General features: G+C 36.2%; 2 protein-coding genes across 4 annotated transcripts in view; both read right to left on the reverse strand.

The window, feature by feature from the left end:
- The window catches only part of LOC131791930 (uncharacterized), a 50826-nt gene extending 39627 nt beyond the window's left edge, over window positions 1–11199 (reverse strand). The window contains exons 1-4 of one of the 3 annotated variants that reach the window (XM_066172314.1): window positions 11126–11199; window positions 4097–4374; window positions 3288–3414; window positions 329–394 (exon numbers count right to left, since the gene is read on the reverse strand). In XM_066172314.1, the coding sequence (XP_066028411.1) occupies window positions 329–394; window positions 3288–3414; window positions 4097–4371 (468 nt within the window). In that variant the 5' untranslated portion in view covers window positions 4372–4374; window positions 11126–11199. Of the gene's footprint in view, window positions 1–328; window positions 395–3287; window positions 3415–4096; window positions 4375–8863; window positions 8972–10132; window positions 10244–11125 lie in introns of those variants that run through there. The other 2 variants (XM_066172315.1, XM_066172316.1) reach the window with 2 other exon arrangements.
- A 2827-nt stretch (window positions 11200–14026) lies between these two features.
- On the reverse strand, window positions 14027–19216 carry LOC131787808 (uncharacterized). Its single transcript, XM_059104876.2, has 3 exons — window positions 18889–19216; window positions 17627–18020; window positions 14027–16747 (listed from the first exon to the last, which is right to left on the reverse strand). Exons 1-3 carry the CDS (start codon window positions 19177–19179, stop codon window positions 16383–16385), a joined length of 1050 nt encoding a protein of 349 aa, XP_058960859.2. The 5' UTR covers window positions 19180–19216; the 3' UTR covers window positions 14027–16382.
- Window positions 19217–19860: the final 644 nt, after the last annotated feature.

Genomic DNA, 19860 nt, shown 5'->3' on the forward strand with positions numbered 1-19860 from the left:
GAAGCCACCCAGAAATATGGAACAATTCACTTCATTTTGGAGTTTTTAAAGTATTTGGAAAGAAAGGGTTCACAAAATTGCTTCTACAACTTATGGGAAAAAACAGGAAATTGTAAGGTGAAGGTAAAAACTTTTCAATTTGCATTGCTCTTTAATTTTTGAACACTGCTTGCTCCAATAATACACAACAGCAAGGGCATAACTCTGACTCCAGTGAAACATTTACTTTTAGTTGAGTAACTCAAGACAACTACATTTTCAAAGTTAAACAGAGCTTTTTTTAAGCATGTTTTCTTCCTGTGAAGAGACAAGGAAAAGCAGTACTCACATATCTTGAGATCTGCATGTTTTCCACTTGCTCTATAAGTGAAGGATGTTGATCACTGTTTTCTTCCTGTAAAGTAATAGCTCACAATTCAATGCAACTGTGATTTTCCAAAAAAAAACTTTAAATGTAATCATCTGATCAAAACTATGTTAAAAATAAAAATCATGGAGAAGGTCATTCTTAGCAGTCATGAATTAGTACATATCATTCTAAGTTTTCCATAAAAGTTCCTTTCACTTGAATATTTTATTTCATCAACAAAACTAGACTTAGACTTAACCCTTTAACCCCCAGGAGTGACCAGTAACTATTTTCCCTTATCATTATCACCCCTAAAACAGACATTGAGGTCATGAGAATAAAGGAAATAATTACCAACTAAAGAAGCTCTTGATTGTTAAACAAATTCTCTTTGTCAGTACCATAGAAAATGTAAAAAGAACAGTGTGGAGAAAATGTATACCGATGTAAAGGGATAATCCCATTGGTGTAATTACTTTATCATAATGAAGAATATAACAAACTGCTCACCATAAATGTGTCAAATTTTGAAGAATGTATTTGTAGGTTTAACATTTTATCAGTATACAAAGGAAAAGTTAATGCTTTAAACATGTAAATGTATGCAAGCATTGGTGAATTCCATCCATTTTAGTGTATAAGTGTATTTAATGAGTTTATGACTAATTGCTATTTTGTTATTCATATATATTTATTTCAGCTGTTAAAGCCCAATTTAGGCTGAAGTAAGGGCTTGTTTACATAAAGATGGGGAACCCCATTTATGTGAGATAACTGACCTATCCCTGGTTGATAAAATACCCCACAAGTGATTAACATGTAACTTCTTCCTGTCACAGCTACACATCACCCAGCCAACATGAGAATACTGAAACTTATCACAGGTAAAGGTTAGGAGAAGTGGATCTGACACCAAATCCTCATGACTTATTTACAAGGAAATGTGTATCAGCTAAAGGGGAGAATTAACAATCATATATTGGGAGTTAAAGGGTTAAATAAAATTATACAACCCCAGCTGCCCAAGATGAAGGTGCTACTGGTTGTTTCAAAATGTAACATGAATGCAACCCCATGCAGCTAGGAAGGTTACCCCACCTTGAGATGTTTACAAGGAAAATTGTGACTCTGGCTGACAGGGTTACCCTACCCAGCAGACCAGGAAAACCACAAAGACAAGTTACCCCACCAATCATGGAAACATATTAATCAACATAGAATAAGATATATTTACATGAACAGACAGGTTAGCCCTCCTATGTGGGTTAATTCACCTACCAGGGGTCCCCCACCTCCTTGAAAAGAGGCTCTAGGATGGAATTTTTTTTGGGCCAATTACATCACTGATTATTTTTGTGCTATCAGGCTAATGTTTGGCTTGTATCAGGCTCATTTCCCTATTTGGGTATGATTTTTTCTGACTGGCTCTTGTCACACTAATAACTGCTCTTAATTTTCAGGCTGTTTGTCAGGTTCTAGTTTGGCTCTGGACCACTCTGTCTGTGTGAGGCAGAGAAAGTTTTGTACAGGAAGAACAGCAAACAGTTGTAATTTGTTTGCTCCAGGTGTTACACTCTACCACTGCAATGTAATAGGTATAAACTTGACAAGGATCACTTGGTTTAAGAGATGCTATTGTGATTGCTCTCTGCTCAGAACTAACAGAATAAAACTCTGTTGAAAAGCTGCGACATTGTATATGTCTTGCTGACAAGCTAATACCAGTTTACCCTGACACCACATAACACTAGTGGCCCAGAACATCAGAAAAGTCAAGGTAATCACAACTTTGGTCAGGTTTAATGGCCTACCAGCCCAAAAAGCACATCATTCCACTTGGTCACAAGTCCTAACATCACAGGACTACCATTAACAAATTAATTTTGGAACATTGGTTGCTTTTACTTTAGTGACGAAGATAAGATTTAAGAGAATTTATTATTTGTAGGAGCAAATTCAAGTAGTTAACCACCTGGAAAATTTATGAAAACCTAATTCTGGGCTAGCTACTTGGAGCTCTGGGCTAAAAAACCTTTGTAAAAGCCATCCAAAAGTTCAAGCTTATTTTTTTAGTTTCACTGTGCCTTAATATCACATCTGTATGGTAATTCAAAATTCATAAAACAAAGTACTCACAGCCTAGTCTTTAAAAGTATCCACAATAGGCAACAGAATTGTTGACACATTGATCTTTTCAATCCACTATTCCTTAAATTTGATTTCTTTGGCCCTTGTTTAGTTAAACTACATGCCTCCTTCCCCCCTCCCCCAAACAATGTTGTATTGTAATTCCATAAACTTTAAGCTATATAGAGGCAACATTGAATGGGGAAGGGGAGGTCTTGTCAATGATTTAGAATGTGGTAGAAACAGAAGTGTTATTCAACACATTAATTAATAGGACTCTTTTAAAATGATGTGTCAACTAATTTGGTTCTTACAAGATAGACACAATGGGTAAAGTTTGATAAATAAATCTCAGTGCAACAGCATCTTCTCTTTGAGAGGAATAACTTAAAATGTATTGGCTGACAGCAAATTTAACAAATATAATTGCACAGCCTGTTTTTCAGAGGACAAAGTTTTTGTCAAATTCCACCTAAGGTGTAATGTTAACTATTAACCTTATGATAACTTATTCCCCTTTCCCAAGTCTATCTATCACTTAAAATACATCAATACTTTCAATAAATTTGACTGTTACTTTCAAAGGGTAGCAAGCATTTATCAGAAAAAACATGCACATAGTTGACCTTAATCCTGAAAGTGCATTTGGCTGAGTTGTATTAAGCTAAAAAAATAATTTCTTCATGAAATTTTATGCTGATGCAGCCTTGCAGCTAAGGCTTTATCAATTAAACAACCACTTGAAAAAAAGTATGGTCAGATTGTAATCAATATTCACAAACAAATGCACATTGCCTCAATATTTACAAACCTCACAAAAAACATAAAGTGCTGAGTTTCCTTCAAGATTGTCACAGATTTCCTCTAAACTCCAAATACGACGATTACCATCAAAGTCCAGATGTGATCTTCCCTTTGCCGCTTTTGCACAATAGAATCTAGAGATCAAAATTTAAAAAAAATTACTAAAAAATGCCACAGATGTTGTCCCAAGAAATATCATTGCTCAAGACAAACCTAATACTTGATAAAAAGTATTTATCACTAAGAAGTATAATAATTATGTAATGATAATAATAGTTCTGAATAACTTTTACGGATATTTTTTTCCTGGCAATTCTTATTTGTTTTCACTCAAGTAACATTGTTCACTATGTATTATTAAGTTCCCTTTTAGTTTCTTGATCACCTCAGTCAAGGAGCAACAATTATTTAGAGAAGGGGACCTCTTCATTTGATGATTTTCAATTTCCAGCCTTGATGTCAGACTATCTCATTATAAACTATATAAATAAAAGGAAATGATGTCTGTGTGTATGCTTAGTATTTAAATTTGGACCTAGTACCCCCTGGTATTTCATAGTTCAGGGATCTTACTGTTCCTTCACACATTCCTTCCCAGTAAAATCCAGGGTCTTAAGTTAGTGTTGGCAGTTGGAGAATTCATCATCTAAATTTTTCTGACATTAACATTTTTCCCTTACATAAGGAATCATTCCCTGCTTTGACGTTTCTCAATGGAAACTCAGGAATCCAGGTGAAAAAAATCATGTCTCTTGTGTCCCCTTAGACATTGCTCATTGAGCTTTTTAAAGTTTATTGTTAAAACAAAAAAATTACCTTTTGCCAGCAAGAAAATCAAAAGTTTGCACTAATTTCTTGCCTATATCTTCTGATCTTTCGCTTCCTTCAAAATTTATTTTTTTAGACTGTCCCTTTCTTTTTATATTTGACATGTCAATGGTGGTGTGTGGCATCATCACTGTGTCACCCATTTCATCCACTTGACCCCTACGCAGAACTACGACGTTCTTTGTCACCAGTCTGGGTACTTCTTCATCATTAGGAACCTTCCTTCTTTTTCTTCTTGGGGGAGTAACAAGATCAGTAGTCATTTCCTGAATATTAAAAAAAAAAATAGTATAGGTAACAACATGACTGAAAGTGCAGTTTGGTGTAAATAAGCACTTGTAAATCTTTCTCTAAATGTGTAAAATAATACAAATCAGCAGCACATAATTTGAGTAAAAAAAATCTAAGCATAAGAAAATATGTGAAAAATTAAATAAAAGCTGGTTGGGAAAGTAAATAGCAATATATAAGTTTAACTGAAGAAAACATTACAATTGTAAAACACAAAATTCAACAATTTGTGTTGGTCAACGAAGCAGACCTGGAAGTCATGTTTTTGCTTCTTCACTGACAGCAAGCAACATAAAGTGCACAACCTTGACAAGATTACCCTTAGGAATCATGCACCACCATTGTTTATGACATGGTTAGCCATGACCTTGAGTGACCTTGACATGATTATTGTATAATCTGCAGCTGGATGACATCCCAGATGCTGTTTTCGAAAATTCACAGTACGCTTTTGGCCAATCAGAAAAGAGATAGTAAGTTGAATGTATAATAACACCCTCATTACACCAAAAAGACGAGAATTAGTCCTTCAAGATGGTACATTCCCAGTATAATGCTAGAAAGACCTGTTTGTTTGGGCCTTTTGACAACACTTTGCACAAGGTGAAAAGTTCCAGTATCAACAAAAGATGCAAGAAAAATTGTTCAGATTATCCATTAAAACCTTACTGGAAATTATACTAGACACTTTCAGAACCAGAAGAGTAGCACATTTAAAAGTTTGCAAGGTTCGTGTAAAAGACAATGGTTGCAGGCATTAAAATGTTGCTTAAAACATTGGACGAGATGTAGGCTTATTTCTTCCTATATTTCTCATATAATATGCTGTGACTGAACCTTTGCCAATCCCAAGAGGTTATTTTGACGGACAGGCCATGCGGTTATAGGTTAAGATCCCTATAACAGTGTTTTAGTCACTACGACTAGCGCTCTTGGTACGGCAGTGGATATGAAAGGTTTGCACAGGTTATCAATTATGTGCAAAGGTGGGGATGGGACAAATTCTGAGGCATTACTTCTCTTCCATGGTTGTAAACTTCGACTTTGTGAAATAGAGATGCTGGATTTTGTTAAATGTACAACTTGTAGAAGGGAAAACATTCCTACTTTTTTTAGGACACTTGTGAAAACATTAAAGTGGTTCCAAAACACATGTTTTGACATTTGTGGAAATAATAATAATGTACGCAAAAATGACTGTTAGTGTAGAGAAACAAAAGTGATTTTTCCAGTAAGGTTTTCACTGATAATCTGAACAATTTCTCTTGTATCATGTGATGAGACTGGAACTATTAACCTAGAGCAAAGCTTTGTCGAAAGGCCCAAACAAACATGGCAAGCAACTGAGCTTCATGTTCATGATATAAACATTGTCACAAACTTTCAATATTGAAAAACCTACATTATACCCCTACAAATTTCTTGTAACCCATTTCAGGCTCGAAATGTACGCAAAAATTGCATATTTCCACAACTGTCTTCTTGAAAAGTTTCCTATTGCATTGCAATTTTCAGAGTAGGTTTAAAAAAATTTTGAAAATAAAACTTCTTTTTGAATGAAGACAATTCAGAGTGCTACATAAATAATAAACTCCTAAAGTCCCAAAACAGATTGAGACAATATCCAAAAACAAACATATGTGCATATAAGCTGGAAACCACTCCGCTTCGCGTCGTGGTTTCCTACGCTTATCTCGTGTTCTCCCAACCTCCTGCGTGTTTACATCAGGCTATGTAAACACGGAAACCATTTAACATTTCTTTAATATATAGATTTAGCCAAGCCTAAAAGCGGAGCACGTCTCAAGGGCACAACGCCTTGTCCCGGCCAGGACTAGTACATGGGTCGTCCGACTCGAAGCCAAGTGCACTGACCACTGGACTACTAAACAAAGCCGTGGCGTTGGCGTGCCCGCGGTACAGTTGACCACGCAAGTTAAAATTAGCATCTCGTACGGTCGTACCGTATCTTGTGAAGGAAGAAAATTGGCATAAGGAAGTATCGCTCGTATAAAAAAGTTAGCTAATAATAACACAAAGTTGTTAAAAGGGTAGCGAGGAAAATGCAAAGAAATGAATTACATTCGCGCAAACTAAAATTTTCTAGAACGCGCGGTAATTTTGACAGCTATAGACGGTCTAGTACCTGTGGCACACAACATGATTCTTGACTACAAGGAAGACTTTTGCAACTCTTTCTTCATGGAATGTGAGCGAGTTTAATAAATTATCCGAGAAATGTTTATAGAAGTCTTCTACTTTTCCTTTCAAGGTAGCTAATAAGTTAAAATTTTGTAAAATTTAAAACGAACCCTCAGATGTTCACTGGTAAAATTTATTATTAATTTCAAGTAAAGTTACTTTTTATATTCCTCTCACTGATATACGCTATATATCATTAATATATGTTGGGATTCACTTTCCTCACCAAATGTACAACGAGCTCCGAGCATCTTGTCGCTGGATACTTTACGGAATGAAAGCAAATGGTCTTAGACAGACATGTGATTTGGTGACGTCAAACTTCGGATAAGCATGCAGGGTCTTAGAAATCCAAGTAAAGAAGAATCCTTGAATTCGCCATAAAAATCCTCAACACATTTATTTTAAAGTCACAAAGAATTGATTCCGTACCCGAACAACATAATTGGTCTTAATCTCCAAAGTGGCTTTTACTTTTTTCTTTTTATTAAGCCAAGTGAAATACTCGATCGTGCTTTAAAGTCCCCTTCTAAAGTTGATCTAAGAAGACACATAAGGACTGTAAACAGTCTGAAATCGGCTCTGCTTGCAAAAACAAGTCAGGAACGCTAAAGCGATCACTGCACCAACGACATGAGATTGAAACAGGGATCTAGAAAGGGATCAGCAAATAAGCTGCATTTGTCCCATATTTTGGAAGTTCCATTTCACGATTCTAACCCTTATTTCACAACCGGAAAACGTTACAGATTTCGATTACACCGCACAAAATATATTCGTTCATTTCCCTCGCTTAGCTTATGACTATACGAGAAAAGTCTGGCAAATATTTCCTATATTCCATATGATCTGAAACACTAAGTCTCCAGATATGTTTACAACGAGCACTGAATCTATTTCCGCCCTCATGAAGATGAAGAGGAATTTTGGAAGTAAAGCCACTCTCTAAGCAGCCTATAAAAGTTATCATATTCCGTAATTGTTTAAAAGCAAACCACAAAGCTTAATTTTTCTCTCCTGTCGCAGCTCAGCTCGGACTATGGTCGGCTCGAGTCATCTGAAAACTCCTTCGTGAGTTGAGCACAAGCTCTTGCTAATAGTTCATCAAACGACGTACACGTGGTCAAGCTTTTATCCAATTAGAACGCATTTCATATTCGCGCGACTTTTTTCGATGCCGTGACATAAAAGATACTTCACGCATCACAGACGTTTGCATGAAAAACAACTATATGCTGGTTTTAAACATAATTGCGAATGAACAAATATTAAAGAAGGATTTGATCATACACTCAACTTCGACAAGATTACTGGTTAGACAAGTTATTGTTCTCGAGCAAGAATAGCGATGTAAAAAGACAATTTAGGTTGCAACTTTCTCAGTGTCACTACGAAAGTAACAAGTCCCATAATGCTTCATTCATTCATTGCGCGTGTCCCACGGAAGTAATAAGTCGCTTATTAGTGCTTCATTCAATCTTCACAAAAACTTACTTTGAAATTTCTGGGGAGCCTATAGTTTCTGCGATCAAAATGAATCCAAGGAACCTAGGTGTCAAAGTTTTCCTACTATTTCAAAGGTTTTAAAGTAGACAAAACGATCCCCTAAAACACATTCCATTAAATGAGATCGAGAGCCAAGCTCAGCGGAAGTCGGATGATCATCTCACTCATATATATATCACATAATTTTAAATCATTGGGATTCACTTTCCTTCACAAATTGATATCGCGCTCCTAGTATCTTGTCGTTGGTTACTTTATGGAATAAAAACAAAAGACACTACGCCAACGATAAGAGATTGAAAGAAAGTTGATGTAAGGGAACACGTATGGACTGTAAAAAGACTAAAATCGGCTCTGCCTGCAAAATAAGTCTTGAATAGTTAATCGATCACTACACTAACGACATGAGATGGAAACAGGGATGTAAAAATGGATCAGCAATAAAGCTGTATTTCTACAATATTTTGGAAGTTCTATCTCACAGCTCCAGCGCTTATTTCACAGCAGTAAAATGCAATAGATTTCGTTTAAACCGCACAAAATTTATTCGTTCATTTCCCTTGCTTAGCTAACTTCAATCGTTTTAATTGACGTGAAGTTTTAGATCTTCAGTCATGTTTACTACGAATAGCGATGCTCAATTCCACGCTCATGAACACGAAAAGGAATTTCGAACTGTAGGTTCTCTTTTAGCGCACACCTGAAAAAAATCTTATTACTCAATCATGCAGACCTTGTGTGAAACAAACCACAAACCTTAATTTTTCTCTTGTCGCAGCTCAACTCCAACTATGATCGGCTCGAGTCATCTGAAAACTCCTCCGTAAATATTGAGCACTAGCAGTTACTAGTAGTTCATCAAACGACGTACATGTGATCAAGATTTTACCCAATTAGAACGCATTTCATATTCGCGTTACTATTATGGATGCCGTGACATAAAAGATACTTCACGCACCACAGAAGTTTGCATGAAAAACAACTTCATGCTTGTTTTAAACATAATTGCGAATGAACAAATCTTAAAGAAGGATTTGGTGATACATTCGACGATTTATAGTTATCACGAGCAAGAACTGCAATTTAGAAAGACAATTTAGATTACAACTTCCTTCAGGCACAAATCGAAATCTTCTACCTAACATTGTCAGTGTCACTATCTTCATTGCGCGTTTCCCACGCAAGTAACAAGTTCCATGATGCTTCATTCATTCTTCAAAAAACTTACTTTGAAATTTCTGCGGAGCCTATAGTTTCTGCGATCAAAAATGAATCCAAGGAACTTAGGTGCCAAAGTTTCTCATTTAACTATGAAGTTTTCCAAGAAGACAAAACGATCCCCTAAAACATTTTCCATTAAATGAGAGTGAGAGTCAAGCTCAGCGGAAATCAGATGATCATCTCACTCAGATGTATTATATATCAATATACAACATTGAAATTCACTTTCCTTAACAAATTCATATCTCGCTCCCAGTATCTCGTCGCTGGTTACTTTATAGAATAAAAACAAAGGACACCACGCCAACGACATGAGATTGAAACAAAGTTGATCTAAGAGAACACATATGGTCTGTAAACAGACTAAAATCGGCTTTATCCCACGTGCCTGCAAAAACAAGTCAAGAACACTAAACCGATCACTACACCAACGACATGAGATTAAAACAGGGATCTAAAAAGGCGATCAGCAAATAAGCAACATGTATCCGATATTTTGGAAGTCCCATTTCACGGTGCTAACCCTTAATTCACGGCCGGAAAACGTTACAGATTTCGTTTAAACCGCACAAAATATATTTGTTCATTTTCCCTGCTTAGCTTACGACTACACGAGAAGAGTCTGGCAAACGTATCTGATATTTTACACGATCTGAAACGAAAGGTCTCCAGATATGTTTACAACCAACTCTGAACTCACTTCCGCTCTCATGAAAAAGAAGAGGAATTTCGAAGTAAAATCACTCTCAAAGCAGACTGCAAAAGTTATCATATTCAGTAATTGTTTAAAAGCAAACCACAAACCTTATTTTTTCTATTCTTTCGCAGCTCAGCTCCGACTATGATCGGCTCGAGTCATCTGGAAACTCCTTCGTAAATTGTATGCAAGCTCTTACTAATAGTTCATCACACGACGTACACGTGGTCCAGCTTTTGCCCAATTAGAACGCAAATCATATTCGGGTGACTTTAATCGATGCTGTGACATAAAAAGATACTTCACGCACCACAGACGTTGCATGAAAACAACTTTATGCTAGTTTTAAACATGATTGCAAATGAACAAATCTTAAAGAAGGATATAATCATACATTCGGCTTCAGCGAAATTACTGGTTAGACGATTTATAGTTACAAACACTGAATTCACTTCCGCTCTCATGAAAAAATATGTAAATATTGAGAGCAAGCTCTTGCTAATAGTTCATCAAATGACGTACACGTGGTCAAGCTTTCGCCCAATTAGAACGCATTTTGCATTCGCGTGACTTTTATCGATGCCGTGAGGACAACTACGCCAACGACATGAGATTGAAACAAAGTTGATCTAAGAGAACACATATGGACTGTAAACATTCTAAAATCGGCTTTATCCCACGTGCCTGCAAAAACAAGTCTTGAACAGTAAACCGATCACTACACCAACGACATGAGATTGAAACAGGGATATAAAAAGGCGATCAGCAAAAAGGCTGCATTTGTCCGATATTTTGGAGGTTCCATTTCATGGCGCTAACCCTTAATTCATAACCGGAAAACATTACAGATTTCGTGTATGCCGCACAAAATACATTCGTCCATTTCCCTTGCTTAGCTTACGACTATACGAGGATAGTCTAGCAAACGTATCAGATATTTAACATAATCTGAAACATAAGATCTCCAGATATGTTTACAACGAGCACCGAACTTACTTCCGCTCTCGTGAAAATGAAGAGGAATTTCGAAGTAAAGCCACTCTCTAAGCAGACTATAAAAGTTATCATGTTCAGTAATTGTTTAAAAGCAAACCACAAACCTTGATTTTTATCTCCAGTCGCAGCTCAGCTCCGACTATGATCGGCCCGAGTCATCTGAAGCTCCTTCGTAAATATTGAGCGCTAGCTCTTACTAAAAGTTTATCAAACGACGTACACGTGATCAAGATTTTACCCAATTAGAATGCATTTCATATTCGCGTGACTTTTATGGATGCCGTGACATAAAAGATACTTTACACACCACAGACGTTGCCATGAAAAACAACTTTATGCTTGTTTTGAACACAATTCGGAATGAGCAAATCTTAATGAAGGATTTGATCATACATTCGACTTCGGCGAGATCACTGCTCAGACGATTTATAGTTATGTCGAGCAAGAATTGCAATGTAAAAGGACAATTTAGATTATAACTTGCTTAAGGCACAAATCAAAATCTTCAACTAGAGTGTCAGTGTCACAATGTTCATGAATCCCACGCAAGTAACAAGTCGTATGATGCTTCATTCATCATTCAAAAAAGCTTATTTTGAAATTTCTGCGGAGCCTGCAGTATCAGCGACCAAAAATGAATCCAAGGGACTTAAGTGTCAGAGAGTCAAGCTCGGCGGAAGTCGGATGATCATCTCACTCAGATATATTATATATATAATTATAAAACCTTGGTATTCACTTTCCTTAACAAATTCATATCTCGCTCTTAGTATCTTGTCGCTGGTTACTTTATGGAATAAAAACAAAGGACTCTACGCCAACGACATGAGATTGAAACAAAGTTGATCTAAGATAACACATATGGACTGTAAACATTCTAAAATCGGCTTTATCCCACGTGCCTGCAAAAACAAGTCTTGAACAGTAAACCGATCACTACATCAACGACATGAGATTAAAACAGGGATCTAAAAAGGCGATCAGCAAATAGGCTGCATTTGTCCGATATTTTGGAGGTTCCATTTCATGGTGCTAACCCTTAATTAATAACCGGAAAACATTACAGATTTCGTGTATGCCGCACAAAATACATTCGTCCATTTCCCTTGCTTAGCTTACGACTATACGAGGAGAGTCTAGCAAACGTATCAGATATTTAACATAATCTGAAACATAAGATCTCCAGACATGTTTACAACGAGCACCGCACTTACTTCCGCTCTCGTGAAAATGAAGAGGAATTTCGAAGTAAAGCCACTCTCTAAGCAGACTATAAAAGTTATCATGTTCAGTAATTGTTTAAAAGCAAACCACAAACCTTGATTTTTATCTCCAGTCGCAGCTCAGCTCCGACTATGATCGGCCCGAGTCATCTGAAGCTCCTTCGTAAATATTGAGCGCAAGCTCTCACTAAAAGTTCATCAAACGACGTACACGTGTTCAAGCTTTGGCCCAATTAGAACACATCATATTCGCGTGACTTTTATCAACGCCGTGACATAAAAGATACTTCACGCACCACAGACGTTTGCATGAAAAACAAGTTTATGCTTGTTTTAAACATAATTGCGAATGCACAAATCTTAAAGAAGGATATAGTCCTACATTCGGCTTCCGTGAGATTACTGGTCAGACGATTTGTAGTTACGAACACTTAATTCACTTCCGCTCTCATGAAAATGAAGAGGAATTTCGGAGTAAAGCCACTCTGTAGGCAGAATATAAAAGTTATCATATTCCGTAATTGTTTAAAAGCAATCCACAAACCTATGTTTCTCTCTCCTGTCGCAGCTCAGCTCCAAACTATATTCGCGTCACTTTCATTGATGCCGTGACATAAAAGACAGGCGTTTGCAAGAAGCACAGCTACATGCTTGATTTTAACATATTTGCGAATTGGAAATTTTAAAGAGGATTTTTTCATTCATTCCATGTATTTCACTCAAAGAGGGCAAAGCAACAACCAATCAAGGAGCCCCCTTTGAAATATTATCCTTTTCTCTTGTTCTATGTATCTTCACTTATTCGAGATCGCAACATATCTGCTCAAAAAACGGTTGTTCCTTGGTGTCTTTGACGCTGTTTGTGAGACACAAAACTCCAACTACGGAAGAAACAACAGAAAAGCTATCCAGTTACAAAGATAAAATTCCTCAGCTGACTGCGCAACAACATAAGTCATATCTCAAAGATACAACAGACTTTATAAACCTCAAAGCAAAAAAAGCTTCCAAAAGAAGTGATAATCATTTCAACGGACATTACGCGGTTACACACAAATATACCCCAACCCCCCCCCCCCCAAAAAAAAAAAAATAGCAGGGGCTTTCGCGAGCGTCTTGATGGCTAAAATTGGAATGCAAATCCTAGAAAGAGGCGCTTACAAACCGCTCGTTTGGAAACGTTACATCAGAGATATAATTTCTCTACTGCACCCCAACAAATACATCGTCAACCAGTTCATTGAACAAGCAACCAAACACCACCCAACAATCAAATTTACAGCTGAAACATGTTTCAGAAGCTAGTTTCTTAGACACCATTACATGACGAAAGATCCAACTGGGAGTCAGAACGAACTTCAAACCAATAGAGACATTCCGGTACTCATTCTTCACAACGTGTCACCCACCGGGAGCTAAGACGGGCTTCTTTAAAGGCGAAGCGCTTCGACGCTCCAGGACTAATGATTATAATCTATTGAGCGTGAATGATAATTTCTGGGGAAATGAGTTAAGGGATCTTGCGATGCGAAAGTTTGATTAACAGGAAGACAAGCCGGAACTAGAATATCATTATGAAAACTTAATGACGAAGAGAGACTTAGGATTCGACCATAGAAATATTTGTAGAAAAGTTGGGTTAATACCTGGATTTCATTTGTACATCACATAAATCAATTCCAAACATCAATCAAGCTTTCTCTTTAGTTTAAAAGTTGAGTTGATGTTGTTACTAGATATGTAATAGAGGTTGAAAAGTTTTCAATGGTTTCTCTCATGCAAACAGTTGAATTTACTGAAAGGTGGAGTGGTTGTAAAATGTTAACATGAAACACAACTGTAAATTTTGATTGATATGTAAAAAGTTTTCATTTGGCCATCTACTAGCAAGTCTTTCTATTACATTTCAACCTGGCCATTTTCCACAACTTGTAAACACCATCACGAAATAACTAGTTGGGGAAACGGAAAATTTGTGGCATATACACCATGTTTGAAATGCCATGTCCATAATAAGCTAACAGGATTAAAGAGTGTGCAGGTGAGAATTGGCTCACTTGTTTGTATCATTAATTTTCTAATTGCTCCTGTTGCCAATGTTTTGATGAGGTTGGGCTGTCAAGGCAAAGGAAGTGAGGATTTAACTGGCACAGAGACTCTTTTTCAAACCTGGCAAGTATCATCGTGAAAAGCCATACTTGTGCCTGGTAACTCATTCTTATTCTGATAAACTAGTTTTAAGCAGGATACAATATTTTATTACAAAAATTTGATGCATAGGCTGTTCACAAAACTTTAAGTTGACTTGACTTTTAAAGCCAATGCCAACTCTCTTCACTTAATAAAATGTTAATGGAGTCAGAGGAAAAACTAATGTGCCATACATACTAATGTGCAAGATTTCAAGTAAATATTTTAATTACATGAATATTACCTGATACTAGGAGATCTAAGAATATTCAAAGTAATATAAAATTTGGTTGAAAAACAGAATTCAGCATAGGCCAAAGAGACATGATTCTTTGAATAAGAAAGGTGTAATGATTAAAAAGCCAAGCAAACTTTTTTACAACACCTGCCTGTACCTGTGTGACATGTAGTAAAGTCATGCGAAGTTGTCATAATCTTGGTTTTAATATTGAAGACATGCACATGCAGATTTCCTAGACATGTAGTTCAAGCATGCCATCTCTTCAAAATTTTGATGCACACCTCAAAAGGAAAACAAATAAATATCAAGTTTCTATTTATTCAGTTTAAGCAAATCACTTGCCTTTGAGAAGATTACAATCAATCATTTTTAATTCAGGATCTTACCATAATCATTTGACTTTGGGTATTTAACTTGCTGAGCAAAAGACATCTTCACAAAATAAACACCGTAATTACGTCCTCGTTGTTCCACAGACAATATTCTATAATTATCATGTAAATTGAGACTTTTTTGGAGTTCAGTGATGCGGATTGGTGATTGTTTTGTAAGAAATGGCTTCTGGCGGTTTGGGAGGACCAAAGTATCCTCTGGGAACCAATTTTTGAGATTTTGTGTTAAAATGGCAAAACATTAGCCAGGAACAAAATGTAATATTTATAACTTTTATTACTTTTTCAGCACTAATTAGAGACACTTCATTGTTCACTTAAAAAGAAATTAAATTTGTTAAAATGAATCAAAAGTATACATTAACAAGCCACTGAAAATTACTTAGCAGATGCTCCACTCCATATACATTTGCTACGTGAACATAGATTTGTAAACAATATGCAGCATTATTCAGCATGAGAATCATGGCGTCTCTTTAAAGACATTAAAGGGGGATGTTTAACATTTCATGTGATGTATTTAATTTCAGACCATTTCATGGCCAACTGCGTACCAGTAAATTAATAATGTTGGGTCACAAGCTAGTCTTACTAACTAAACCTACTACAAAAAAATGTCTTTTTTCTTATTAATAATTTTTTACTATTGCTACTCCAAATAAATGTCAAGCACTAAAAATTTTTGCACAACTTAGTGGCTGAAGGGCAGGGGGATGAGGACTAGAAGCCCTTTGCTCAAAGTGGTCATTAAATTGTCTTAGTAAATGTCAATTTTTATAATACTACTGGACTTGAGTAAAATTAAGGACTTTTTTTTCCAGAAAAAAGTGTTTTTATGGTATTGCACTACAACCAACTAAAATTCATTGAAAATCTTAATTATGATTGGTAGACTTCTGATGGTGTTCCAACAATAGAAACATTTAAAACCTTGACAAATATAAAAGCAAAGGACCTTATCTCAATGACAATCTACCATCATGGCACTTTTAATATTTTAGAAATAACAGAAAAAAGATTATGGCTGAATTACCGCTAAAAGCCAACATAAGAGGCTCCAAATGTCAGGATTTTGAATTGTTGACTCATCATCTGGACTTTCATCCTTTTTAAAAAAGTACATTGACAACTTGAACTTTATTTATAAGACTAGAGGTACCTTTACATATAAAAAAAGATGAACACCCTTTTCCTGATACTAAAACAAAACTAGTGGTACTAGTAAACAAGTAGGCATTGTTTTATGGTAAATGTATGTGCTAAATGCACACTCTTAAACACTACAAGAAAACTCCATGTTCATGTATTTAACAAGTTATGTTAATTTGAGAGAATAACCTTTATCACCCAATTTTTGCATAACATCCATCCCAATCAGCAGATCAGTGGGTGGAGCAACAGCACCAACTAAGGCATTAACATTAAATTTCTGCCCTCTTATAATAATTTTAATTGGTACTGTGCAACACTGCAGAATTTTACCTCCTGGTATTGTGACCTTCTTCTTCTTAGTGTCATCAGGTTTCAGATCCAAACTACCTACCAGTTTATCGGAAATGGCAGTCCCTACTGTATTTCCAGTATCAAATGTGACATTTCCTGGGACCCAAGAGAGATATCCAGCCTTGTCCTCAATTTTAACGGGTTCCTCGTCAATTGAGATCTCCTTGGGCTTCAGCCCTAAAAGAGAAACAATAAAAGAATATACACTTTGTACTTTAACAAAACAAAGTCATGTGGATAGGTTACCCAGCCATATCAAGGAAGGGAAAAACATCAGAAACCTTTTCAATCACCAAATAGGCATAGGGTGAGAAGTGCTCTCATTAGCACTCAGTAAGTGATCATCTTCTTTTATTAAAACATAAAAAGTGACTGACTCTTCAATAAAAAAAGATGATGACTTCAACAGCTCTAAGTTTGTCAGGGTCTCCTAAAGACTCCACCCAGAAAGCCAAGGACAGACATCAGCAAAGATAAGCCTGAAAAGGATGATACCTAATGGCAATCATGAAATGTATAAAGTTTAGATCAACAAAACTTGATCTGCCCATATCACTTTAAATGGACAATGGGAGAAAGGAGTATGAACAACCTTCTTGATGGAATAATTTCCTAGAACTAGGCCCTCTGTAAAAATTATTTCGTACATCATTAGAAACAATGTTACATGTATATCAACATTTACATTCTACGTTTGGAAAAAAAGGAAAAGTTTGATTCATCATATAATATGACCTTTAATGCTTTAGCCACAAACAATTACTTTTCTAAAACATGGTATGAAGGAGCCATTTTAAAACACTTTTTGTGTAGTAGCTGCCCTCTCAAGGAAAATATATGCTTCTAGAGTACCTTGAGCAACATAAAATTCAATCAATAGCAGCAAATAGGTGGCTAAAGAAAGCTAACAATTCACAAGGAAACTAGTGGTTAGGCAAGCTGGCTCATGGTAATTAATCAACAACTTTCCTAAAATTTTTCATGGGTTCATTGATGGATTACATTAAGTATTACATATTATATGTTAATACTATTTACAATAAACACAACACTTACTAAGAATAAGGCCCTCGCAAACAGCCTGATAAGTAGGGCTCCTCACTTCACTTTCAGGTTCCCTCATATTCACAAGAGCCACCTCTCCAACATCATCATCATCATCATTACTCACACTGAGTTGCAGTCTGACAGGTGCAGTGGTGAGCACGAGATTTCCTCTACAATTTAGTCTTAGGTTCACATGCTCGCCAAGTTTTGTTCTAAATATTATTCTCTCATTTGCAATGGTACCATATTTCAAGCTGATGAGGCACAAGGATTGCCTAGGTTTGCAATTTTGGTAGATCCCTTTTGAACCCTTAGGCGCTATATTTGCCTTAGGAAATGCATCTTTTATGCCTCTATAAGCACCATCATCAAAGCTTAGGTCCATGAGGATCTTATCTGTATCCTGTAAAGAAAACAAAATAGCTCAATGAATGCCTTAGTTGTACATAAGCATACATATTCACAAAAATTGTATGAGTACAAAAATCAGATCTTAAGTCATGCACAGACTTATCCTACATGTAGTTTTTTCCACAAATCACTTCAACTACCTAATTACTTATGGAAAAAAATGATAAAGATAAAAATAATGGTAATATTTGGACATGAGTTAGAATATAGATTGTAAGAATGAATCTTTAATTTTGATGGAATTACTGCTTCAATCTTACTATTTGAATTCAAACTAATTATTAATATTTCACACAGGTTTGCTTAGGAAAAGAAATTGGAGTTTGTTTTTTACTTTTTTCTTTAGTGGCTATAAATATCCAGCAAGATTTCCATGAAACCCCGCACTCCATTATGAATAAATTTTTTTGATAAAATTACCTTTAGGACTAAGGCTTTGTTTAAGCTCAGCATGGGGTTAGACGCTTTCTTTTCCATATTCCCATTGAATTTCTTTCAAAGAGTTAGACTGTGAGTGAGTTTTGGTTTTCTCATGTAAGATGTTTTTGTGTAAACAAGATGTACAATCAATTGAGTAAAATCAAGGTTCAGCGTCTCCATTTTATTGTTACAATTTTTATCCATTTTATTGTTGCAATTTTTACTCATTGGGAAAGCATCCAAAATGTTCATTTGAGTCTTTCTTCTGCTGATTTCAGAACTAATCACGCTGAAATTTTCCCAATATCCCTATAATCTTAGATAAAACTTCCACGTTTGAGCTATTAATCACAGAGTGTATACGAGAAACCCCCTCCAAATTGTAATTATGAATACCGCTCTGATTACCACAACGCCAGTCTGCTCAGCCAACTCTTTACCTGTCGTCGACGCTTTGTGTTCTTTCGAAAGAGATAAAAATCTCCGACTTGCATATATCTGACCATTGAACCGAAACTAATTTTTTCTTCTTCGACTTCTTCGTTCTTCCAGAGGTATTTAAAAGCGCTCTTGGCTAAACGAAAAGGTTCACCCACGCCGCAGCCATCTTCATCGATCTCTCTGGCAAAAATGGATGTGTTACCTCTACTTTGGGCCTTGGCAATACATATAACGACGCACAAACCTTCTTCAGTGTTTTCTAAAGAAACGGTAGCCGCCCTAACCATCATTTTTGAAACAAGAAAACTTGCTTTACATACGCCTCTATAGCCGCTTTCCCTTTCCGAGAAAAAAAAGTTGAAAATACCGCTCACTGCATAAAATCTTGTAGATTGGTCAAAATGGATCACGTGGTTATTATGTGGTGTGGTAGTTACTTCGTGTACGCAGACACAAATAGTTATTTGACTGGTAAAGATACGTCATACCCCACTTCACAATATTACGGCTCCCCTATATACGAGGCTTTTCCGTCGAAATACAAAAATATTTATATAATAAATTACAATGGGTAAAAGAATATTTACATGTGTTGCGGAGAAAAAAGACAAAAAAAAAACAATAGTAATAATAATAATAATAATAATGATAAAATGGGCCACCTTCCTTTTAAATCTTAAAATATCGTTTGTGCTTCGAATGTTTCCTGGAAGGAGGTTGTATTCTTTTGCCCCGCGAAAGGCGAAAGAGCGTTGACCAGTTGATAATCTGCTTTTAGGTAGGTTTAACTGTGACATATTTCTAGTGTTGCGTCCCGACACTTTAAATCTGTCATGAAATAAATCACAAAGATAAGGTGGTGCTTGCTTTGTTCTACACTTATGGACCATGGTAACGGTATTTAATTGAAATTTTTGGCGGACGCTTAACCAACCAAGCCGGGGATTTGCGCGCAGCAGAGACATGATCAA

This window comes from Pocillopora verrucosa, chromosome 9 (assembly GCF_036669915.1).
Source record: "Pocillopora verrucosa isolate sample1 chromosome 9, ASM3666991v2, whole genome shotgun sequence".
Lineage (NCBI taxonomy): Eukaryota > Metazoa > Cnidaria > Anthozoa > Scleractinia > Pocilloporidae > Pocillopora > Pocillopora verrucosa.